Raw genomic sequence first — 26051 nt, 5'->3', positions numbered from 1 at the left:
GGGGATAGAGGGGGGCGGGGATAGACGGGGTGGGGGTGCTCTTTCGGGGGCCGACTCGATGGGCCGAAAGGCCTCATTCTGCACTGTAGGGATTGTATGAATCCCATCCGCAAACAAGGATAGAGGATTTTGGCCACTATTTATATTTTTGAAGTCACATTGGACACCGCAATGGAAATGGAATTAAAAATATCTGGTGAATAGTTAACTGTGAAACCAGAAGCCATTGTTGGAGGTCGTAGAGCGGAATTCTTTGAAAAAATGGCAAAGTGTCATTTGCGAAAATCTTTCCATACCCGTGAAAACATTATCTGAGACGCAAAGTGTCTGATTTGCCCATCCCAGGTGTCATCTGAAATGAAATGAAATGAAATGAAATGAAAATCGCTTATTGTCACGAGTAGGCTTCAAATGAAGTTACTGTGAAAAGCCCCTAGTCGCCACATTCCGGCGCCTGTTCGGGGGAGCACTTCAATCAAGGAGCGCTGCATTTAAATGGCTCAACACCACTTGCTCACAGTAAAGCCAGGAGGCTGGCAGCTGGAAAAACCAGCTCCCAGATTTTCAGGGGAGGTCTTCATTCGATTGCTGCATGCCATGGAGGGGGGGGGGGGGGGGGGCACAATCTACTCACGGGTGGGCCTTGGAGACCTTTAGTGAGTGCCATTCAGTGCTGGTCTCCACAAACTGGGACCAGATAGAATGGCACTCATGGGGGGTCTCCCAAGATATTGGAGGTACCCAGGTGCTTGCCCTCTGGGCAGAGTGGTACACTGGCAGTGCCAGCCTGGCACCCTGGCAGTGCCACCTGGACCCCTTGTAGGTGAGTTGGGGCTTGTGGGGGGATTTGGGGAGGGAGTTTATGCTGCAATTGGATAAGGTGTTAGTGAGGCCACACCTGGAGTATTGTGTTCAGTTTTGGTCTCCTTACCTGGGAAAGGACATACTGGCGCTGGAGGGTGTGCAGAGGAGATTCACTAGGTTAATGCCAGAGCTGAAGGGGTTGGATTACGAGGAGAGGTTGAGTAGACTGGGACTGTACTCGTTGGAATTTAGAAGGATGAGGGGGGATCTAATAGAAAAATATAAAATTATGAAGGGAATAGGTAGGATAGATGCGGGCAGGTTGTTTCCACTGGCGGGTGAAAACAGAACTAGGGGGCATAGCCTCAAAATAAGGGGAAGTAGATTTAGGACTGAGTTTAGGAGGAATTTCTTCACCCAAAGGGTTGTGAATCTATGGAATTCCTCGCACAGTGAAACAGTTGAGGCTCCTTCATTAAATCTTTTTAAGATAAAAATAGATCGTTTTTTGAAGAATAAAGGGATTAAGGGTTATGGTTTTCAGGCCGGAAAGTAGAGCTGAGTCCACAAAAGATCAGCCATGATCTCATTGAATGGCGGAGCAGGCTCGAGGGGCCAGATGGCCTAATCCGGCTCCTAGTTCTTATGTTCTTACAAGGGCACCAATCCCACTTGGAAGATGGTGGCAGCACTGATCAGTGCCAGCAGACTGACCAAGGGGGCAGAGGTTCAATGTCGACACACAATGAATGACCTACCACGATCAGCAAGGGTAAGTGTCCCATGTCTCCCATGGCACTCCACCCTTCCGTCAACGCCAGGAATGTTACCGTGAACCCTCATGCCAGCACCTCGCAGGATGCCAGCAACTGAATTCCCTACGCCCGCCACAACTTCATCAAACCGTACCTCCAGCCAGCCTCACCAGAACCTCTCCCTGCTCAAGCACAGTGCCCACACATGCCAGGCAGCATCAACCTCTCAGTCCCCAGGAAGAACCTGCTCATTCGGGTTCTGGTCAGGTGCGCTCTGTGCACCACCTTGAGCTGCATTAGGCTTCGCCTTGCGCAGGAGGGGGTGAAGTTCACCCTGCTCAGTGCTTCGCTCCAGAGTCCCCATCCTACCTCTGTCCCCAGCTCGTCCTCCAATTTTTGTCTAGTCCCATCCACTGGTGTTCAGGCTCTGTCCAGTAGCTGTCCATATATTTTCCCACATAGCCCCCCCTTCTCGCTGCATGTGCCTGTTTTGTTTTACAAACATGTATCAAAACAGGTTACAGCGAACAAACACCCCGGGAAACATGCTTCACAACAATCAACTATACAGTCTGTACAGATTTTTGCCCTTTTTCACCCCCCCTCCCCGGCGACGAACAGCCCCTCAAACACGGGCACAACTATCCCCCACCTTTCCTCAAACCCCCAGAAGAGCCCCTTAACTCATACTTTATCTTCTCTAATCGCAGGAAGTCGAACAAGTCACCCAATCAAGCCGCTACCCCCGGTGGCTATGCCGAACGCCACTCCAGCAAAATTCGCCATCGTGCAATCAGAGAGGCGAAGGCCAAGACATCGGCCTTCCCCCTCTCCATGAGCTTCAGCTTCTCTGAGACCCCAAATATCTCCACCAAAGGGTCCACTCCCTCCTCCACTATCCTGGCTAAGACCGCGAACACTCCCGCCCAGAATCTTCCCAATTTTTCGCAACCCCAAAACATGTGGGCGTGATTCGTTGGCCCCCAGCCCACACCTCTCACACTCATCTGCTACCCCCTGAAAGAACCCATTCATTCTCGCCCAAGTCATATGCACCCTGTGCACCACCTTAAACTGTATCAGGCTCATCCTTGCAGGAGGTCCCTTTACCCTACGCAGTGCCTCACTCCATGCTCCCCAATTGATCTCCCCTCCCAACTCCGCTTCCCATTTCTTCTTGATCTTCACCACCCGCTCGCCTCCCTGCTCCCCCAGCCACTTGTATATATCCCCAATTCTTCCCTCCCCTTCCACATCCGGGAGCAGCAGTCGCTCCAGCAGGGTGTATCCCGGCAACATAGGGAATCCCTTCCAGACCTTTCGCGCAAAGTCCCTAACCTGCAGATACCTGACTGACTCCCCCTCGGCAGCTCTAACCTCTCTCTTAGCTCCTCCAGACTGGCAAACCCTTCCTCCAAATACAGATCCCTCACCTTGACCAGCCCCACTTCCCTCCACCTCCTGTATACACTATTCATCCCCCCCGGCTCAAACCCATGATTCTTGCACAGCGGCGTTAGCACCGACATCCCTTCCATCATAAAATGCCTCCTTAACTGATTCCATATATTCACCATGGACTGCACCACCGGGTTCCCTGAATACCTACTTGGAGCAATTGGCAACACCACCGTCACCATAGCCCTCAAACTAGACCCCTTACAAGATGCTTCCAAATCATTTATATACACCACGACAACAAAGGCTCCAGAACTGATCCCTGTGGAATGCCGCTAGTCACAGCCTTCCATTCAGAAAAGCACCCTTCTACAGCTACCCTCTTTCTTCTGTGCTCAAGCCAGTTCTGTATCCAACTTGCCAGCTCTCCTCTGATCCCATGTGACTTCACCTTTTGTACCAGTCTACCAAAGGTTTTACTGAAGTCCATGTATCCAACATCTACTGCCTTTCCCTCATCTATCATCTTGTCACTTCCTCACAAAAGTCGATCAAATTAGTGAAGCACGACCTCCCCTTCACAAAACCATGCTGTCCCATCACTAATAAGTCAATTTGTTTCCAAATGTGAGTAAATCCTATCTCTGAGAATCTTTTCCAATAGTTTCCCTGCCACTGATGTAAGGCTAACCTGCCTATAATTTCTTGGATTATCCCTGCTGCCCTTCTTAAACAATTGGCTGCTCTCCAGCCCTCTGGAATTTTGCCTGTAGCCAATGAGGATACAAAGATTACTATCAAGGCCCCAGGAATTTACTCCCTTGCCTCCCGCAGTATTCTGGGGTAGATCCCATCAGGCCCTGGGGACTTATCTACTTTAATGCTTTTTAAGATGCCCAACACCTCTTTATTAATATCAACATGACTCCGAATACCTACACACTCTACCCTATACTCCGCATCCACCAAGTCCTTCTCTTTGGTGAATACTGAGGCAAAGTATTCATTTAGTATCTCTCCCATTTCCTCTGGTTCCATACATAGATTCCCTCCAATATCCTTGAATGGGCCAACCCTTTCTCTGACTACCCTCTTGCTCTTTACATATGCATAAAACACTTTAGGATTTTCCTTAATCCTGTTTGGCAACTGCTCTATTCTTTAGGGAAAATGGTTCCATTCTTTAGGGAAAATGGTTCCAATTGAGAAACAGACCTGTTTTCCCTAAGGTCTGTATTTTTGTGACATCACTTCTGCCAATATCTCCCGGAATATACCAGCCAGAGTCGACAACCTTACATGTAGACCAGATCAGGAAAGGGCACCAGATTTCCTTCCATAAAGGACATTAGTGAATCAGATCGGTTTTTAAAACAGTCGATGATAGTTTCATGGTCACTGAGATTAGCGTTCAATTAATTAACTTATTCTTTGAATTTAAACTCGATCAGCTGCCATGGTGGGATTTGCACCCATGACCCCAAAGTCTCTAGATTACTCATTGTGGTGAATGTGTAACCACTATAAATTTGCACTGTACATTACTGTGTCCCTGTGGGCTCCATCTGTGAGCCGTTGCGCGGCTCTGCCCACAGGGGGACATGAGGAGCATGTACAGGGCTCCGTCCCCGCAGGAAGTATAAGTGCTGCGGTCCTACGATTCCGCCCTCAGTTCAGTATAGTTGCAGGCAGGCTCAGTTGTAAGCCGATTAAAGCCACAGTTTACTTCAACTCGTGTCTCTGAATGAATTGATGGTCGCATCACTCATCTAGTGACATTACCACAAACGTCACCAGCTTCCCTGAAGTGGACAGAGGAATCACACACAAAACAAGTTCAGACACGTCAAGGCAGCATGACAAAGGAGGACAAAGTTCAGGGATCCAAAGTTCTCAAGTTTAGAGTGGTATCAGGAGGTGCCCGACACTGGGTGGTGAACTGTTTGAAGTGGATTGCCAGAAATAGTAGTTCATGACTTCCGGTTGCGGCTATGCGGAATTAAGCCGCACGTTCGGCAGCTCCCGCTAGAAAAGGACTTTGGGGCTCTTTTCAGGGCCCCCAGCAGCGCTTTATCGATGATTCCCGACGTGGGAAGGGGTCTGCAGTAGATCCCCAGGGTTCTATGGTCCGGACCAGGAGTGGGGTGAGCAGAAAAGCGGTGGCATTGCCTCTGGAAAAACGGGGCAATGAAAACAAAATGGCGGACGGCGAAGACCTCGAGGAGTGGAGGAAGTGGGCGCAGGAGCAGCAGGAGACTCTTCGGCGTTGCTTTCAGGAGCTTAAGGTGAAGCTGCTGGAGTCGCTGAAGGCTACCACCGGTAAGCTGCTGGAGACTCAGACAGCCCAGGGGGCCGCAATCCGGGAGCTGCAGCAGCAGGCCTCCGAAAGGGAGGATGAGGCCGCGGCCCTTGCGGGGAAGGTGAAGATGCACGAGGCGCTCCATAAAAAATGGCAGGAGCGGTTCGAGGAGATGGACAACCGGTCGAGGCGGAAGAATTTACGGATCCTGGGCCTCACGGAGGGGCTGGAGGGGTCGGACCTGGCGGCCTATGTGGTCGTTTTGTTGAACTCGCTGATAGGAGCTGGCTCCTTCCAGGAGCCCCTGGAGCTGGAGGGGGCCCACAGAATACTGGCCAGGAGGCCCAAGACGTATGAGCCGCCGCGGGCAGTGCTGGTGCGGTTCCACCGGTTCGTTGACCGGGAGTGCGTGCTTCGGTGGGCCAAGAAGGAGCGGAGGAGCAAGTGGGAGAACACGGTGGTGCGGATCTACCAGGACTGGAGTGCGGAGGTGGCTAAGCGGAGGGCCGGGTACAACCGGACGAAGACGGTGCTCCACAGACAGAGTGTGAAGTTTGGCATGTTACAGCCGGCGCGTCTGTGGGTCACCTATAAGGACCATCACCATTATTTTGAGTCCCCGGAGGAGGCGTGGGCCTTTCTGCAGGCCGAGAAATTGGACTCAAACTGAGGGTCAGGGATGGGGATTTTGTATGTAAATGTAACTGTGTCTATTTTTTTTTGGAGGGGGGGGTCTCTGTTTCATGCAGGATGTGTGTTGGCTTTAGAGTGGGTGGGGCGATGTCTTTATGTATGGGTCTGGAGGACGGGTTCGGGCAGGGAGGTAAACTGGGAGTGCGGGGAGCTGGTGGTGGGGACCGGCCAGGGGAGTTGCCCTAGAGGAGGCGGGGTTGGGCAGGGCGAAAGCGCGGGCTTCCTTCTGGTTTCCCGCGCTGCGCAGTGATGGGGGCAGGGTCGGGGCTCAGAAGCGCGGGCCTTTGCTAGTTTTTATTTTCCCGCACAAGAAACCGGGAGGGGGGGGGCCTGCTGATGGGCACGGAGGAGGAGGAGTAGCCCCACGTGCCCACGTGGGGAGGGGTTGGAGGTGTGGCGGGAGTCGCCGGGGTCAGCAGAAGTTAGCTGGCTCACGGGAGTGCTATGGAGTGGGGGGGCGCGGCTAGGAGGGGCCCTAGCCTGGGTGGGGGTACCGGGTTGCTGCTGGAATGGCCAGGAAGGAACTGGAGAATGCAGGGGGTGCTGGGGGGGGGGGGAGTTGCCGCCGTGGGGAACAGGCCGAGCGGGGGGCGCTGGCAAGTGGCGGGCAGGGGATGGGTTATGGCTAGTCGGCAGGGGAGGGGGGCAGGGAGCCCTCTGATCCGGCTGATAACCTGGAATGTGAGGGGGCTGAACGGGCCGGTCAAGCGGGCCCGGGTGTTTACGCACTTGGAGGGGCTGAAGGCGGATGTGGCCATGCTCCAAGAGACACACCTGAAGGTGGCGGACCAGGTTCGACTGAGGAAGGGATGGGTGGGCCAAGTATTTCATTCAGGGCTGGATGAGAAGAATCGGGGGGTGGCGATCCTGGTGGGAAAGAGGGTGTCGTTTGAGGCGTTAAATGTGGTGGCTGACAGTGGCGGGAGGTATGTGATGGTGAGTGGTAAGCTGCAGGGGGAGCGGATGGTGCTGGTGAATGTTTACGCCCCAAACTGGGACGATGCGGGGTTTATGCGGCGCATGTTGGGCCGCATTCCGGATCTGGAGGCGGGGGCTTGATCATGGGGGGGACTTCAACACGGTGCTGGATCCCCCACTGGATCGATCCAGGTCCCGGACGGGTAGGAGACCGGCGGCGGCTAAGGGGTTGAGGGGGTTTATGGATCAGATGGGAGGGGTGGATCCCTGGAGGTTTGTGAGGCCAAGGGCCAGGGAGTACTCGTTTTTCTCCCACGTACATAAGGCCTATTCCAGGATCTATTTTTTTTGTCCTGAGCAGGGGCCTGGTTTCGAGAGTGGAGGATGCCGAATACTCTGCCATTGCCATTTTGGATCATGCCCCGCACTGGGTGGACCTCGGGCTGGGGGAGGAGAGGGACCAGCGCCCACTCTGGCGCTTGGAGGTGGGGCTGCTGGCAGATGAGGAGGTGGCCGGGAGGGTTCAGGGGTGTATCAAGAGGTACCTTGAGGCCAACGATAACGGGGAGGTCTGAGTGGGGACGGTCTGGGAGGCATTGAAGGCGGTGATTAGAGGGGAGTTGATTTCCATCCGAACCCATAGGGAGAGGGGAGAGCAGAGAGAGAGGGAGAGGTTGGTGGGGGAGATGGTGAGGGTGGACAGGAGATATGCGGAGGCTCCGGAGGAGGGATTGCTGGGGGAGCGGTGTAGCCTTCAGGCCAGGTTCGACCTATTGACTACCAGAAAGGCGGAAGCTCAGTGGAGGAAAGCACAGGGAGCGGTGTATGAATACGGGGAGAAGGCGAGTAGGATGCTGCGAAAGCGGGACGCCAGGGAGATTGGGGGAGTGAAGGATAGAGATGGGAAGGTGGTGCGGAGGGGGGTAGACGTTAATGGGGTCTTTAGGGACTTTTATGGGGAACTGTACCGGTCTGAACCCCCGGTGGAGGGGGGGGGGGGGGGGGGGGGGGAATGGGGCGCTTCTTGGACAAGCTGCGATTTCCGAAGGTGGAGGCGGGGCAGGTGGAGGGACTGGGGGCGCTGATTGAGCTGGAGGAGCTGGTTAAAGGGATTGGGAACATGCAGTCGGGAAAGGCGCCGGGGCCGGATGGGTTTCCGGCCGAATTCTATAAAATGTATGCGGACCTGTTGGGCCCCCTGTTGGTTCGAGGCAAGGGAGGGGGGGGCTTTGCCCCCAACTATGTCACGGGTGCTGATTTCCTTGATCCTTAAGCGGGACAAGGACCCCCTGCAGTGTGGGTCATATAGGCCGATCTCGCTGCTAAATGTAGACGCCAAGCTGTTGGCGAAGATCTTAGCTACAAGGATAGAGGATTGTGTGCCGGGGGTCATTCACGAGGACCAGACGGGGTTTGTAAAGGGAAGGCAGTTGAATACCAACGTACGAAGGCTTCTGAATGTCATTATGATGCCGGCTGTGGAAGGGGAGGCGGAGGTAGTGGTGGCATTAGACGCGGAGAAGGCCTTTGATAGGGTTGAGTGGGGGTATCTGTAGGAGGTGTTGGAAAGGTTTGGGTTTGGGGAGGGGTTTGTCTGCTGGGTGAGGCTGCTTTATGAGGCCCCGATGGTGAGTGTAGCCACGAATAGGAGGAGGTTGGAGTACTTTCGGCTGTACCGGGGGACGAGACAGGGATGTCCCCTGTCCCCCTTGCTCTTTGCGTTGGCAATTGAGCCCCTGGCCATGGCGTTGAGGGAGTCGGGGAACTGGAGGGGCCTGGTGCGGGGTGGGGAGGAGCATCGAGTGTCGCTTTATGCGGACGACCTGCTGCTTTATGTGGCGGACCCGGTGGGGGGAATGCCGGAGGTGATGAGGATTCTCAGCGAATTTGTGGACTTTTCTGGGTATAAGCTCAACCTGGGTAAGAGCGAGCTGTTCGTGGTGCACCCGGGGGATCAGGAGGAGGGGATTGGTAGGCTCCCACTGAAGCAGGCAGGGAGGAGCTTTAGGTACCTGGGAGTCCAGGTGGCTAGGAGCTGGGGGGCCCTGCACAAGCTTAACCTCACAAGGTTGGTGGAGCAAATGGAGGAGGAGTTTAAAAGGTGGGATATGTTACCGCTGTCGCTGGCGGGTAGGGTGCAGTCCGTCAAGATGACGGTGCTCCCGAGGTTTTTGTTCCTGTTCCAGTTCCAGTACCTTCCCATCCTTATCCCGAAGGCCTTTTTTAGGACGGTTAACAGGAGTATCACGGGATTTGTATGGGCGCATGGGACTCCGAGGGTGAGAAGGGTGTTTTTGGAGCGGGGCAGGGATGGGGGGGGGGGGCTGGCGCTTCCCAACCTCTGTGGGTACTATTGGGCTGCCAACGCAGCGATGGTGCGTAAGTGGGTAATGGACGGGGAAGGGGCAGCATGGAAGAGGATGGAGATGGCATCCTGTGTGGGCACGAGCCTGGAGGCGCTGGTAACGGCACCGTTTCCGCTCCCTCCAACGAGGTATACCACGAGACCGGTGGTGGCGGCTACCCTCAAAATTTGGGGGCAGTGGAGACGGCATAGGGGGGAGGTGGGGGGCTCGATGAAGTCCCTGATATGGGGGAACCACCGGTTTGTTCCAGGGAGCATCGATGGCGGGTTCCTGGGCTGGCACAGGGTAGATGTTAGGAGGTTGAGGGGCCTGTTTGTAGATGGGAGGTTCGCGGGCCTGGGTGAGTTAGAGGGGAAGTTTGGGCTCCCCCGGGGAACATGTTTAGGTACATGCAGGTTAGGCCGTTTGCCAGGCGGCAGGTGGAGGGGTTCCCTCTGTTGCCCCCACGTGGGGTACGGGACAGGGTGCTCTCGGGAGTGTGGGTTGGAGGAGGGAGGATTTCGGACGTATACCACGTAATGCAGGAGGCAGACGAGGCCTCGGTGGAGGAGCTGGGGTAAATGGGAAGAGGAGCTGGGTGAGGAGATTGAGGAAGGGACGTGGGCGGATGCCCTGGAAAGGGTGAATTCCTCCTCTTCTTGTGCGAGGCTTAGCCTCATACAGTTCAAGGTGCTACATAGGGCTCATATGACCGGGATGAGGATGAGCAGGTTCTTCGGGGGCGAAGACAGGTGTGCTAGGTGCTCAGGGAGCCCAGCGAACCATGCCCATATGTTCTGGGCATGCCCAGCGTTGGGGGGCTTTTGGAAGGGGGTAGCAAGCACGGTGTCGAGGGTGGTAGGATCCAGGGTTGAGCCAGGCTGGGGACTCGCGATATTTGGGGTAGCAGCGGAGCCGGGAGTGCAGGAGGCGAAAGAGGCTGGTGTTCTGGCCTTTGCGTCCCTAGTAGCCCGGCGCAGGATTTTGCTTCAGTCGAAGGATGCGAGGCCTCCAAGCGTGGAGGCCTGGATCAATGACATGGCGGGGTTCATCAAGTTAGAGAGGGTGAAATTCGCCCCGAGAGGGTTGGTGCAAGGGTTCTTTAGGCGGTGGCAGCCTTTCCTAGACTTCTTGGTGGAACGGTAGGGAAATAGGCCGGCAGCAGCAGCAACCCGGGGGGGGGGGGGGGGGTTGGTTCAGTGGGAGGGAGAAATGTGTCCATGGGTTTATTGGATGTGGCAGGTGTTATCTCTTTCCTTTTTGTTGTTTGCTTTTTTTTGTTTTTGTAGTTGCTGGGGGTGGCGGGGGGGGGCGGGGGGGGGGGGGGGGGGTGGCGGTGGTTGTTGTTTTTTGGTTTTTACTGTGGTTGTTTTGTTAATATTGTTTTGTTGTTTATATTTTGTGAAAATCTTAATAAAAATTATTTTTAAAAAAAAGAAATAGTAGTTCATGTCAGGACACTGTTCAGGATCAGCCCGAAACCGTGTTAAAAAGACAGCAACGTTGGTATACTGGAAAGATAAACTCAAACAAGCCGCAAAATCTTCTTCAGCCAAACCAATCTCATGATCTTCCGCTGCAGCTGCATTTTTGTGACAATGCATCCGACGTTATTAATATTACTGCTGACAGATATGCTCAGTTAATCACATCTTAGTCACAACTCTCACATTTTCATTTGCTCTTATAATGCTCAATAGGCAATGCCGTCTGTCCAAACAGCAAAGAGAGCAAAATATTGGTGCAATCACAAAACAGCAGCAAGACAGAAATGTACATTGAGAAATAAGAGTTGAAACCTGCACAGACCTCTCTAGGGAACAGTTCACAAGTTATTTGGTCCTTTGAAATGCAAGTCACTAAAAGTAGTCAGGAAAGTTAAGGTTGTAAAGAAAAGCAATAATTGCACCTAGCTCATATTTCGAGATAAAAACTTCGAGACTATAGCATAGCAAACTAGTGTAGTTGTTAAACTCCTTTACATCCTCGGTTTGACCACACTTGGGCTACTGTCAATAGTTTTGGTCCCCGTATTGTAAAAAGAATTTAAAGGCACTGAAGAAGGTGCATGAATGATTTACTAAAAATTATACCAGAAATTAGAAGTTATATCTATCAGGGAAGAATGAATAAACTGCATTTCTTCCCTCCAATAATATAAAGTGGCGGTGGGGGAAGAATTTTAGGCTTCCCCACCCACTGGTATGTTCGCAAGCTGGAGGACATGTTAAATAAAAAGTGCAGCTTGCCACTGCCTTCCCATCGCATCCCCCCCCCCCCCCCCCCCCCCCCCCGCAAACCCCACTCTCAAGCTGCTCCCCCATTTTGCGGTGGGTGAGTAAGGGCCTCATGTCGCCTCTGCTGCAATAATACATACCGCGTGGAAGACGGAATCAAGATGTCCAGCCAGCTCCATTTGCTGAAAAGTGAGGAGGATGGGGTCACCGCCTATGGAAAGCACCCCACTAAGATCATACCCCTCTTTTAAATTAGGTAAGGAATGGGTATCTCTCCCTTAGATAGAAAATGCTCTCTGTTGTTTACTGGCTGTGTACCTTTGGGGAGAAGCATAGAATTTACAGTCCAGAAGGAGGCCATTCAGCCCATTGAGCCTACATCAGCAGCTGAAAGAGCACCCTAACAAATACCACACCTCCGCCCTATCCCCAAACCCAGCAACCCACCTAACGTTTGGACACTACAGGGCGAAACCGATCCACCTAACGCGCGCATCTTTGGACTGTGGGAGGAAACCGGAGCACCCGGAGAAAACCCACGCAGACAGGGGGGAGAACATGTAGACTCCGCAAGACCGTGACCCAAGCCGGGAATCGAACCTGGGACCCTGGCGCTGCAATGCAACAGTGCTAACCACTGTGCTACCGCGCTGTGACACGACCGAGGACTAGATGGAACAGCACTCCTGGAGATCTCTCAGAGGATTGGAGGCACCCAACTGCATGCCCTTTGGCAGGGTGGTACCCCGGCACTGATGGTAGTGGGCACCTGGCAGTGCCATCCTGGGTGCCAGCCGAGCACTGCCAGTGCGCCCAGGTGGCACTGCCCAAGTGGCAATGCCAGCTGGCATGCGCCTGCTGGGGTGCCAGGTTGGTACTGCGAAGGTGCCAGGCTGGCATTGTTTTTCCTGTGTACAATTTGGCTTGGCGTGCCCTACGGCACGGGTAACTTCCCATAGTGCATTCAGGCTGGGCGGGGTCGCCTTTGGGGCCTTGGAGATCGGGACGCCATTTTTAAATGGCATCCCGATCTCTCGCTACACTGGGGAATCATAGAATCCCTGCAGTGCAGAAGGAGGCCCATAGGGTCTGCACCCACCCTCTGAAAGAGCAGCCCACCTAGGCCCACCACCCTATCCTATCCCCGAAGCCCCACCTAACCTACACATACCTGGACACTAAGGAGAAATTTTATCATGGCTAATCCACCTAACCTGCACATCTTTAGCGAGCGGAGCCCCTCAGTGTGCACAACGGGGCTATGTGCAGCCTCAGCTGCGCGTTCTCCGCTGAGACCCCTTGTACAATGTGAATCGTTAAACACATGGCTAAATGTGCTCACTATGGGACCTTGGGCCCCAATAGTTGAATCGCGCCCACAGGTTTTCTTTAAGAATGCGCCTCTGAGGAGTGCCAACACCTGGTGGGCCATGATTGAGCTTGGCCACGCCCATCCACTTGATGATACTGTTGAGATATGAGGGCTTCCAAAGATGTGGCCTGGGTGGGGAAGGAGCTCCCATATGACCAGAGGCTCTCTGAACATTTACAAGACACAGTGAGTAGTCAGCAGTGTAAACAGCCAGGAGCCTGTAAGTATTACCAGAGGGGCACATTTAAATCACATACTACAGCAATAACATCTGAGCTAGGCCACCCCACCCCTGCAATCTCCTCCCTCACTTCCCACAGCATCCTGCGACACAATTCATCTGCACCTGGAAATTTGTCCACTTTTAAGCTGCCAACACCTCCAATGCCTTGTCACTCCCAATGACAATTTGCTCAAGAACCTCAGTGTCTCTCCCCGAGTTCTATATCTATCTCCTCATTGGGTGAAGACAGATATGAAGTATTCGTTTAACACCCTACAAATGTTCTCTGGCTCCACTCACAGATTTCTTCATGTTAAGTAATGGGTTAAGAGACATTCCAATTAGTTGTCTCATTTAGTTTAAGTATCCAATAATTGACACTGATATGTAAAGAGACTTCAGGTGGCCTTTGTGTCAGGTGATTGTGAAGATAGAGTTTTGCACAGAGTCTGTTTAAGTGAAATAAAGGTGTTTATAAAAGGAGCAGTACCTTTGACTCTTTATACAACAGCAGCTAAACGTCTAACACTCCATTGGTCCCTAATGGGCCCTACTCTTTCCTGGTTATCCCTTCCCATTGATATACTTGATTTGATTTGATTTATTATTGTCGCATGTATTAGTATATAGTGAAAAGTATTGTTTCTTGAATGCTATACAGACAAAGCATACCATACATAAGGAGGGAAGGAGAGACTAGAGAATGTAATGTTACAGTCATAGCTACGGTGTAGAGAAAAGATCAACTTAATACGAGGTAGGTCCATTCAAAAGTCTGATGGCAGCAGGGAAGAAGCTGTTCTTGAGTCGGTTGGTACGTGACCTCAAACTTTTGTATCTTTTTCCCAATAGAAGAAGGTGGAAGAGAGTATTTCCGGAGTGCGTGGGGTCCTTAATTATGCTGGCTGCCTTTCCGAGGCAGCGGGAATTGTAGACAGGGTCAATGGATTGGAGGCTGGTTTGCGTGATGGACTGGGATACATTCACAACCTTTTGTAGTTTCCTGTGGTCTTGGGCAGAGCAGGATCCCTACCAAGCTGTGATACAACCAGAAAGAATGCTTTCTATGGTGCATCTGTAAATGTTGGTGAGAGTCATAGCTGACATGTCAAAATTCCTTAGTCTTCTGAGAAAGTACAGTCGTTGGTGGGCTTTCTTAACTATAGTATCAGCACGGGAGGACCAGGACACTTGTTGGTGATCTGGACACCTAAAAACTTGAAGCTCTCAACCCTTTCTACTTCGTTCCCATTGATGTGACAGGGACATTTTTATGAGGGCAACGAAGAATCCAGGACGAGTTGTAGGATAGAAAGAAATAACATTTATTTACAATAACATATATATACAACAGCAGCAGTAACCCCCTTGCTGCTCACTCTCCTCTAGCCGGTTCCAAACTGGCCAGCTCTATTTACGCAGGGAATCTGCTAATGTTTTCTCTGCCCCCCTCATTGGGGAAGCTCATACTCCTTAAGGATTGTGGGATTGCCATTGGTCCCCAGCCAGTGGTAAGCAGGCAGGTTCTAACATCTTCCCCCCCCCCCCCCCCCCCCCAAAGTCCAAGGAATCCACCGAAGACCCTGGCAAAGGAGGGCGACGGACTTGTTTTGCCGCAGGCCGGACACCATTTGCATGAGGCACTGGATTGGGCGGCGTGTAACGAGACAGAGAATGGCGTTTCCGTGATGAACGGCGTAATGGTTGTACATCCATGGCCCGTGGGCCCGAGGTTCCCCCTCTGAGGCGTCCGGTGTCTCCATCTCAGAGTCGGAATCCACTGCCTCCGTCATCTCGGCGTCTCTATCTCCACGCGGTTCTGTAACGATCTGCGCAGGCTTTGAGTGCAACATCAGAGGAAGATTGTGAGGAATACTCTCCACTGTGTCTGGTCTCTGTGGCTGTAGAAGTGAGCTCCGGGGGCGGGGAATCTTTGGAAGAGATGGTCTTCTGGACCGAACGTGGTCTACATGCTTACGCTGGAGACGACTCTGGGCTTGCACCTGGTAAGAGATAGGGCCCATTCAGCAAAAGATAACTCCATGGACCCACTGGGCACCATGAGCAAAATTCCGAACGAACACAGGGTCACCGGGCACAAACTGCCGAATCGGCTGATGCCAAGAAAGGCCATGTCCCTGCCGTTCTTGAGTGCGGCATACTTTTGCGCCAACATAGAATATAGAACATAGAACAGTACAGCACAGAACAGGCCCTTTGGCCCTCGATGTTGCGCCGAGCAATGATGACCCTACTCAAACCCACGTATCCACCCTATACCCGTAACCCAACAACCCCCCCATTAACCTTACTTTTTAGGACACTACGGGCAATTTAGCATGGCCAATCCACCTAACCCGCACATCTTTGGACTGTGGGAGGAAACCGGAGCACCCGGAGGAAACCCAGGCAGACACGGGGAGGACGTGCAGACTCCGCACAGACAGTGACCCAGCCGGGAATCGAACCTGGGACCCTGGAGCTGTGAAGCATTTATGCTAACCACCATGCTACCGTGCTGCCCGTTGTTCGGGAAATGTGCCAATGTCCGGGAAAACCATGCTAAGGCGGTTGCGATGTCTCCGGCCCATTAGGAGTTCCGCGGGAGCTACCCCTGTCATCATTTGTGGAGTGGTCCTGTATGAAAACAAAAAAGGAGCCAGCCTTATGTCCATAGACCCAGAAGACTGCTTCTTTAGTCCCCGTTTGAATGTCTGCACTGCGCGTTCCGCCAACCCATTTGAACTGGGTGGTATGGGGCAGTGAGGATATGGCTTATGCTGTTGATCTTCATGAGCATCGCAAACTCCTCACTTGTGAACGGAGTGCCGTTGTCCGTGACCAGCACCTTGGGGAGGCCATGCGTACTGAAAGGCAAACGCTGCCGGCGGAAGCTTCTGGTGCTCCTGGCAAATGGAGCAGTTTTGAGCCACCTTCCCAATGTCGGTGTCGAGGCCTGGCCACCAGACATAACTCGGGGCCAACATTTTCATTTTGGTCACAAGTTCATCAAACGTCTTGGTGTCCAGCGCAGCTGGGTACGTAAGGCTCCTAATCACCCCAAACGTATGTGGGCCACAGGCAGTGAGCAAAATGACCACTTGGCTTTGATTTCAGTGATGTTGTTTGCCTGGAAATAGTAATGCATCCGTTGTGCGTACGGTTCCAACTTTCCAGCACAGCATCAAAGACATCCAAACGTCCATACAGAGGCATGGTGTAACAGAAAATAAACTTCCACCTGTATCCAACAAAAATCCAAGGAGGTGGCATCAGCAGCGTAGACAGTTATCCACTTTAACCCTCGTCGCCAGTTTTGTGAGGGCCACGAAGAATCCAGCACGAGTTGTAGGATAGAAAGAAACAGCGCCGGCCCTAGGGTTGCTGGCGCCCCGGGCAAGCTGAACTTCGGCGCCCTTGGGGGCGGGGCGGGGCGGACCCGAGGCGGGGGGGGGCGGACCCGAGGCGGGGGGGGCGGACCCGAGGCGGGGCGGGCGGACCCGAGAGGGGGGGGCGGACCTGAGGGGGGGGGCGGACCCGAGGGGGGGGCGGACCCGCGGGGGGGACCCGAGGGGGGGGCGGGCGGACCCGCGGGGGGGGCGGGGGGGGCGGACCGAGGGGGCGGACTGAGGGGGCGGACCGCGGGGGAGGGCGGCCACCGCGCATGCGCTGGTTGGGACCGGCCCAACTGCGCATGCGCGGGACCCGAGTCTCTGGCGCCCCCTAGCACATGGCGCCCCGGGCGACTGCCCGAGTTGCCGGTGCCTTGAGCCGGCCCTGGAAAGAAATAACATTTCTTTATAATAACATATATACATAACAGCAGAAGCAACTCCCTTGCTAGTCACTCCTCTCTAGCTGGTTCCATACTGGCCAGCTCTATTTATAAGGGAATCTGCTAATGATTTCTCCGCCCCCCTCATTGGGGAAGCGCATACTCCCGAAGGATTGTGGGATTGCCATTAGTCCGCAGCCAGTGGTAAGCAGGCAGGTTATAACAGGCATGTTCTCCACTACGCTTCCTGAAGTCCATGACAATCTCTTTCGTTTTGTTGACATTGTGGGAGAGATTTTTGTCGTCGCACCAGTTCACCAGATTCTCTATCTCATTCCTATACTCTGTCTCATCGTTGTTTGATATCCAACCCACTACGGTGGTGTCATCAGCAAATTTGCAAATCAAGTTGGAGGGGATTTTGGCCACACAGTCATAGGTGTATAAGTATAGTAGGGGGCTGAGCACACAGCCTTGTGGGGCACCGGTGTTGAGGATGCACAGTGGGTAGCACTGTGGCTTCACAGCACCAGCTCCCAGGTTCGATTCCCAGCTGGGTTACTGTCTGTGCGGAGTCTGCACATGGCACTGGGTGTAATCCAGAGATTACAACCCTAGACGTCCTGATTTTTAGTTTACTACCTAACTCCATGAATTCCTGATGAAAGACCTTATCCCTCTTCCTAGCCATGTCATTGGTACCAACGTGTACCGTGCCTCATGCCCGTTCAGAGGCATCCTTGACCCTGGCACCAGGGAAGCAACATACCAGCCTGGAGTCTTTCTCATGTCACAGAAGCACCTATCTGTGCTCCTGACTATAGAGACCCCTATAATTATTGCACTTCTGTGTTTTGACCCTCACTGCTGAACAACAGAGCCAATCATGGTGCCACTGCAATGGCTGCTGCTGTTGTTTTTCCATTATGTCATCCCCCCCCCCACCCCCAAAAGTATGCAAAACCATACACTTGTTAGAACATAGAACATTACAGCGCAGTTCGGGCCCTTCGGCCCTCGATGTTGCGTCGACCCGTGAAACCATCTGACCTACACTATTCCATTTTCATCCATATGTCTATCCAGTGACCACTTAAATGCCCTTAAAGTTGGCGAGTCTACTACTGTTGCAGGCAGGGCGTTCCACACCCCTACTACTCTCTGAGTAAAAAAACTGCCTCTGACATCTGTCCTATATCTATCACCCCTCAATTTAAAGCTATGTCCCCTCGTGTTGGTCATCACCATCCGAGGAAAAAGACTCTCACTGTCCACTCTATCTAACCCTCTGACTATCTTATATGTCTCTATTAAGTCACCTCTCAGCCTTCTCCTCTCTAACGAAAACAACCTCAAGTCCCTGAGCCTTTCCTCGTAAGACCTTCCCTCCATACCAGGCAACATCCTAGTAAATCTCCTCTGAACCCTTTCCAAAGCTTCCACATCCTTCCTATAATGTGGTGACCAGAACTGCACGCAGTACTCCAGGTGCGGCCGCACCAAAGTTTTGAACAGCTGCAGCATGACCTTGTGGTTCCGAAACTCAATCCCCCTACTGATAAAGGCTAGCACACCATATGCCTTCTTAACAGTCCTATTAACCTGGGTAGCAACTTTCAGAGATTTATGTACCTGGATGCCGAGATCTCTCTGTTCATCTACACTACCAAGAATCTTGCCATTAGCCCAGTGCTCTGCATTCCTGTTACTCCTTCCAAAGTGAACCACCTCACACTTTTCCGCATTAAGCTCCATCTGCCACCTCTCAGCCCAGCTCTGCAGCTTATCTATGTCCCTCTGTAACCTATAACATCCTTCAGCACTATTCACAACTCCACCGACCTTCGTGTCACCTGCAAATTTACTAACCCATCCTTCTACACCCTTTTCCAGGTCATTTATAAAAATGACAAACAGCAGTGGCCCCAAAACAGATCCTTGCGGTACACCACTAGTAACTGAACTCCAGGATGAACATTTGCCATCAACCACCACCCTCTGTCTTCTTTCAGCTAGCCAATTACTGATCCAAACCGCTAAATCACCTTCAAACCCATAATTCCGTATTTTCTGCTATAGACAGCCACAGGGGATTCCTGCATTGGGAACCTGCCTCTTCTAGCGGTCACCCGTCTATCTGCCTGCACCTTGGGTGTGGCCACCTGCGGGATTCTCTGTCTGCGGGATCCTCTACTTCGCCACCAGCACACCCACGCCTGCAGGTTTCTCGGCGGCGTGGGGGTGGCCACAATGGGAAACCCCATTGGCCTGCTGTGGGGACGGAGAATCCCGTTGCTGGCGGGGAAGCACCGCGCCTGAAAAAAGGGCTGACAGGACGGAGAATCCCATCTCTAAAACACCTGTCAAAGATGCTTTCCACCACTTGTATGCTCCTAAGTGCATCCAACTGCTGCTCCAACCGAACCATGCGATCTGTGAGGAGCTATAATTGGGTACACTTTCTGCAGATGTAATTGTCCGGAACGCTGAAAGCGTCACAGCTTTCCTACATCTCACAGGTGAAGCACTTTACCCCTCTGACTGACATTTCTAGCACTAATTAATTAATTTGAAACCAGTACTTATTAAATTAAGTTGCCGTTACTCTATGATCTCTAACGCTAGAAATGAAAAATGAAAATCGCTTATTGTCACGAGTAGGCTTCAATGAAGTTACTGTGAAAAGCCCCTAGTTGCCACATTCCGGCGCCTGTCCGGGGAGGCTGGTAAGGGAATCGAACCATGCTGCTGGCCTGCCTTGGTCTGCTTTAAAAGCCAGCGATTTAGCCCAGTGAGCTAAACCAAATTCCTATTATAAATATTAAATGGTGAATACACTAATCTCCGCCCTCTGGTTTAGTTACCCCTCTACATAATTAATTAATTAGTTTTTCAATTTTTTTCAAATTTAGTGCAGATTCCCTGCCAGCCAATCAGGCCGCAAATCCCCGAGGTAAGTTACTTTATATACTCACTGCTCCACCCTCCAAATATGTTCTCTGGAGACGAGGCAGCAAATCCCGAGGTAGCTTACTTTATACTCACCACTTCGCTCTCCGAGACTGCTCCCTGGAGACAAAGCGGCGAATCCCCGCGATAAGTTACTTTATACTCACCGCTCCGCCTGCTGAGGCAGCTCCCTGAATACTAGGCTGCAAATCCCCAAGGTAAGTTACTTTATAATCACTGCTCCGCCCGCTGAGACTGCTCCCTGGAGACTAGGCCGTAAATTCCAGAGGTAAGTTATTTTATACTCACTGCTCCGCCCTCCGTGACTGCTCCCTGGAGACTAGGCCACAAATCCCCGAGGTAATTTAGTTTATACTCACCGCTCTGCCCTCCGAGACTGCTCCCTGGAGACTAGGCCGCAAATCCCCGAGGTAAGTTAATTTATATTCACCGCTCCACCCTCCAAGACTGCTCCCTGGAGAGTAGGCCGCAAATCCCCGAGGTAAGTTAATTAATATTCACCGCTGCACCCTCCAAGACTGCTGCCTAGAGACTAGGCCGCAAATCACCGAGGTAAGTTAATTTATATTCACCGCTCCGCCATCCGGGACTGCTCCCTGGAGACTAGGCCAAGGCTCCAGGCTGTCCTCTCACTGTTTTAAACTGTAAAACTCTCAGCTCTCCTCTCACTGGTCAAGAGATCAGGGGAAGCATCTTAAAAATGGAGGTAAGCACAGCCTTGGCGGGGCTTTCCTTGCTGAGGCCAAAAGGAACAGAGTCCCGATGACAGTGGGGTCATTAGCGCCGAGAAACACCCCACTATACTCGCCCAAAATGGAACTCTGACTCTTTTCCCATTAAATCGTGCCCAGAATGCTAGTTTTAGATACAACTGAGTGGCTTCCTAGACAATTTCAAAGAGCAGTTAAGAGTCAAGCACATTTGTGTGGCTCTGAAGTACCCAGACTGGGTAAAGACAGCAAATTTCCCTCCCTAAAGAAGATTAGAGAACCCGGACAGTTTTTTTTACAGCTTCACAGTCACCATCACTGTACTAGCTTTCCGTTCCTCATTTATTTTACTAATTAATCAAGTTTAAATTGTCCGGCTATCATACCATGATGGAGATTTGAATTTGTGTCTCTGGACCAATAGCCTTGGGCTCTGAATTACTACTCCACTCTCCTACACTTTCAGACAAGGGATCTTTGCTAAATTCCCCCTTCTTCTCATGTTATCTGATGTCCTGCCTCAGTGTCTCCTCCAACTTATTTGAGCAACAGCGCTGGAGATTTACTCGTGAGATTTTAAGAAACAGCTCTTGGGCAGGATTCTCCGCCCCGCCGCACCAGGGGCTGGATTCTCCCCTACCCGGCAGGGCGGGGGGTCCCGTTGGGATGGAGTGGTGTGAACCATTCCGGTTTCGGACCGCCCCAAAGGTGCGGAATCCTCCGCACCTTTAGGGGAAAAGCCATCACCTTTAGGGGCTAGGCCCGCGCCGGAGTGGGTGGCGTGCCTCCAGCCTGTGGGAAAGGCCATTGGCGCCACGGCAACCGGGGCCGAAGGGACTTTGCCGTCCGGCAGAAGTCCACGCATGCACGGGAGCGTCAGCGGCTGCTGACGTCGTCCCCGCTCATGCGCGGGGGGGGGTTAACCTCCGTGTCAGCCATCGGGGAGGCTGATGCCCGACGCGAAAGGAAGAGTGCGCCCACGGCACAGGCCCGCCTGCGGATCGGTGGTCCCCGATCGCGGGCCAGGCCACCATGGGGGCACCCCCCGGGGCCAGATCGCCCCGCACCCCGCCCAGGACCCCGCCCACGTCGTCAGTCCCGCCGGTAAGGGAGGTGGTTTGATTCACGTCGGCGGGACCGGCATAACAGCAGCGGGACTTCGGCCCATTGTGGGCCGGAGAATCGCGGGGTAGGGGGGGGGGCGCCGACAGCGCGGCACGATTCCCGCCCCCGCCGAATATCCGGTGCCGGAGAATTCGGCGGCCGGCGGGGGCGGGATTCACGCCGGCCCCCAGCGATTCTCCGACCCGGCGGGGGATCGGAGAATCCAACCCCAGATTTCTGGTGCAGTGCGCCCTGGGATTCTCTGTCTCACCAGCTGGCCAATGGGGTTTCCCATTGAGGGCAATCGCACGGCGTTGGGAAATCCTTGGGCTGCTGCTGCAATGGGGAATCCAGGCCCTTGTGTCTGTGACTTACCTTTGCCGGTACTGAACTATGCTGTTTAACTTGTGGCAATACAATGTTCGACTTGTTACTTCATATTCGTGCTCAAACAGAGTTCCATAAATACATGAGCAAAATGAGTGCAAGCTTAAATGTAATACGGAATGACTTGAGTCCTTTGTAAACAGAACAGCTATGCCTACGAGCGGTGTCTGCACATCAATTCAGTCTGGTGCACCCGTTATATTACTTGTATACTAAACCTAAAAGGTCTTCCAGCCATGAACGTGGTCAGGCCAGATTGCTCATTATGCATGCTAAAATCTCATAAATGGGCAAGATTTATCATCATTGCTTGCTCATAGCCGTTGTTAATCACGGTTGCAGTGATGGATTCCCCCCTTTGGTCGAGTGCTCTATAGCAGCACTCTGTCAGAATTCTGTAAGTCACTGGAACTCAACACCTCCACTAAAAATCTCCACTGTCACTTCAAAAAATTCGACGCAATGCTACTGTTACAATCTAAAATTAAAGATCGTACCTTCTCCCTGACAATGTCAACAAAGGGGCTGGTTTAGCTCACTGGGCTAAATTGCTAGCTTTTAAAGCAGACCAAGGCAGGCCAGCAGCACGGTTCGATTCCCGTACCAGGCGCCGGAATGTGGCGACTAGGGACTTTTCACAGTAACTTCATTGAAGCCTACTCATGACAATAAGCAATTTTCATTTTTCGTTTTCACAGCAACTAACGTCTTAGCATTTCCAAGTCAATGTTACATCCGCTCAGCAGCAATTGGAAGCAGCAGATTTGTTTCAGACACATTTGTATTCTGTCAACAGCAAATTGGATTTTCCAATATGAGTCTAACATATGCTGTGCATTAAATCAGCCAATTACGAGTGAGCCGAATGAGTACCCGCACAAGTGTTCGCAACATTCTTACTGTTTCTAAATATGTACTGAGCTACAAAGCCAATCTTGCAGCAAACTAAAACCAGAAATTTGGCACAAAATGGCTGCTCTGTTTGCCTGGATAGTTTGGGTAAGTACTGGGGAATTCTAACACCAGTTTGAGTATAAGAAGAATCCAAACTGTATGGGTCGACTGTAAATTCACACCATTTATGTACAAATGCATTGGGAAAGACTATGAAGGACTGTTTCACCCACCCACGCCACTGCTTAGAGATTTATACTCTAGAAATTAATCCCTCATGCTTCTAATTCCTCTATTTCTATGTATTCACCAACGTGGCAAGACAACTGGGGCGCGATTCTCCCAGACAGGGAGAAATCGTAAGGCTGGCGTCAAATCCGGGCGGGTTTGACGCCAGCCTCCCCCTCCCCGACCGGGAACCGATTCTGGTCCCCGGTCGGGGCTAGTATGCCGCGGCCGTGAAATCCGGCATCGCGGGCTTAACGAAATTCGTTAAGCCCGCTTGCCAGAGTTTGCGCCGGCTGACGCGTCACATGACGTCAGCCGCGCATGCGCGGATTGGAAGACTCCAACCCGCGCATGCGCGGATGACGTCATCGCGCGTTTGCGCGAAACCTGCGCATGCGCGGACCGGGATGCCCCTCAGCCGCCCCGCGAAGTGATACAGCGGGGCGGCGGAAGGACAAAGAGTGCGCGGGAATCGGACCCGCTGCCCGCGATCGGTGCCCACCAATCGCGGGCCCATGGCACCCTTGGCACGGCCGTGGTACTGCCGTGCCAATCGGTGCCATGGTTTTCAAAATCGGGACCAGGTGTGTTTGCCGTTCGTAAAAACGGCCGTAAAGGGCTTGGAACTCGGCCCATCGGCCAGCTGAGAATCGCTGCTGGCCGTAAAAAAACGGCGGCAGCGATTCGTGTCGGGCGTGAGGGGGGGGGGGAGAATAGCGGGAGGGCGTCGGACTAGCGTGGCCGTAAAAATTTACGAACCCCGCTATTCTCCGCACCGTCGTGAGTGCGGAGAATTGCGCCCCTGATCTTTGCTCTGTGCCTCACCAAAAAGCCTGCATCCGATTAGAAAGTCACTACTTGCGAAGAGAGAGCATGTGTGCACAAGGCATTACTAAGCCTCTACATGCAGTATATTTATAAACCAAACTGCCACGTCACTGGTCTATCTGCTCACACTGTTAGAAAGCAGAGGGTGGGAGAAAATAAACATCCACATGGGTCTGTTGGGCCAAAGTTCCTATTTCTGCACTGTAAATACTCAGTAATTTGATGGTTTCTGCAGGAACAGCAAATATCCAACTAATTCTCTAACCCCAATGCTGAATAAATCTATATAAAATGTTTACAGAATCCGTTTATTAGTCGATGCAGCTAACAATTAAGGGCTCGGCATTTACCCAGCTGTACAATTTCCTCTCCTGTTGAAAGAATACAAGAGAAGAAAAGAACAAACACAAACATGATGTGGTACACACCTGCTGGCACCTGACGGGTGACCGCTTGTAGGCTCAGTGCTGCACAGTCATGTGGCTGAACCCAGCTGTCAAAGCTATCTGTGTAACTTCTTTCTGTCTGATTCTCGCTGTGAAGCATGTTAATGTTCTTCTCTGTCACACTGTCAGGCTGGAATTGGACACAATTCACACCATCCCTGAAAAACACAACACTGCCGAACTGTGACTTTTTTTGTCACACGTCCTTCATGAATTGAGACACAAAGGTCTTGTAAACAAAATTTCTAAATTTGTAGGCATAGCTTTTAACACATAGAGGACAATTATCTAGGGCCATTAAACCTACCCGGTTTCCCACTGGCCTGTTGAATCGGGCGTGAGGCCCAAAACAGGATTCTCAGTGGGAGGCAAACCCGTCACGAGACTCCTGGCCCACTCTCCCTGGTGGGATCAGGTGCTCGTCTAGAAACAGTGAGAACTTGATCAGAACTCATTAGCATCCATTTCAATCTCATTAGCAAGTCTGAAGTGGAACGCAGCGGCCCCCTGGGATGCTCCCATTCCCCAGCTGGAAGTCCTGCATGTGCAAATCACTACTGGTCCCTAAAAGTGGTGACCAGGTGCCAGGAACACCAAGGTAAGAAGTCTTACAACACCAGGTTAAAGTCCAACAGGTTTGTTTCAAACACGAGCTTTCGGAGCACGGCTCCTTCTTCAGGTGAATGAAGGAGCCGTGCTCCGAAAGCTCGTGTTTGAAACAAACCTGTTGGACTTTAACCTGGTGTTGTAAGACTTCTTACTGTGCTCACCCCAGTCCAACGCCGTCATCTCCACATCACAGGAACACCAAGGGGGAGCAAGTGGGCGTGTACCATGTCTATACTTACCTCCAGGGTGCCAAGAGGGGTCCCTCAGGGGAGGTGGAGGTCGGAGGAGGCTTGGGTCTGGGCTGGAAGGGCTTAGGGTGGGTCTTTCCAAGGATGGGGGTCGTATGACAAGTCTTCCCTCCGTAGCCTCGAAAACCTTTAAACTCTCTCCCAGCATGTCAAGTTCAGTAAGATGAAGGTAAATGTATTCCCTTGTGTTTGAAACTTTTTTCACATTCAACTTAATTTCCCTTTTGCTTTTTCAAAGCTTGCTGAGAAGCCTAAAAGCTTTGAACTGCATTGTTTACAATCAATATCACACTCCATTACCTGTTAAAGCCTCTTGATTGATAGGTCCAGACAATTTCAAAGGAGGGATTTGTTTGTTTTTAAAACTCTTCACAGTCCATTAACTCTAAAGCACTTTTTTCTTTGAGCAGGTGTTGTTTCTAAGGGCAGTGTTTTCATCGTGGCATATTTTCTGTACTTAGCTGCTTCCGAGACAGACCAGGTGCTCTGACTGCTTTTTTTTGTCTGCTGGGATTTTCTTTGTTCAGAAGTCCTTCCTAGAAAAAACAGTAGCTCTGTCTGAGTGCTGTCAAGGGGCAGGGCCCGAATTGTGGGGGGACCTGAAGGAGGGTCCTTGCTAGCAATTGGGAGGGGGGGGGGCCTTGTCAGTGATTATGTGTGTGGGGGTGCTGTAGTGTTACTCTGAGATCCTATTTAAAGGGCGCTCCCATCTCTGAGGATCCGCCTTGCCGGTTTCTTCGGGTCCCACAGCACGAATCACCTCGGCTCCAAAAAGATTTCTAAGTGTTGGTGGATTGGAATCCGAATC

The 26051-nt window shown here is 52.2% G+C and overlaps 1 protein-coding gene across 3 annotated transcripts in view; it reads right to left on the bottom strand.

The window, feature by feature from the left end:
* poln (polymerase (DNA directed) nu) overlaps positions 1-26051 on the bottom strand; it is a 479439-nt gene that overhangs the window by 371100 nt on the left and 82288 nt on the right. For all 3 annotated transcript variants that reach the window (XM_038805894.1, XM_038805895.1, XM_038805896.1), the window contains one exon: positions 24369-24544. In XM_038805894.1, the coding sequence (XP_038661822.1) occupies positions 24369-24544 (176 nt within the window). The remainder of the gene's footprint in view (positions 1-24368; positions 24545-26051) is intronic.

The sequence above is a fragment of the Scyliorhinus canicula genome, chromosome 8 (genome assembly GCF_902713615.1).
Source record: "Scyliorhinus canicula chromosome 8, sScyCan1.1, whole genome shotgun sequence".
In the NCBI taxonomy this organism is placed as follows: domain Eukaryota; kingdom Metazoa; phylum Chordata; class Chondrichthyes; order Carcharhiniformes; family Scyliorhinidae; genus Scyliorhinus; species Scyliorhinus canicula.
The sequence above is the reverse complement of the archived record's forward strand: the minus strand, read 5'-3'. Positions and strand labels throughout refer to the sequence as shown.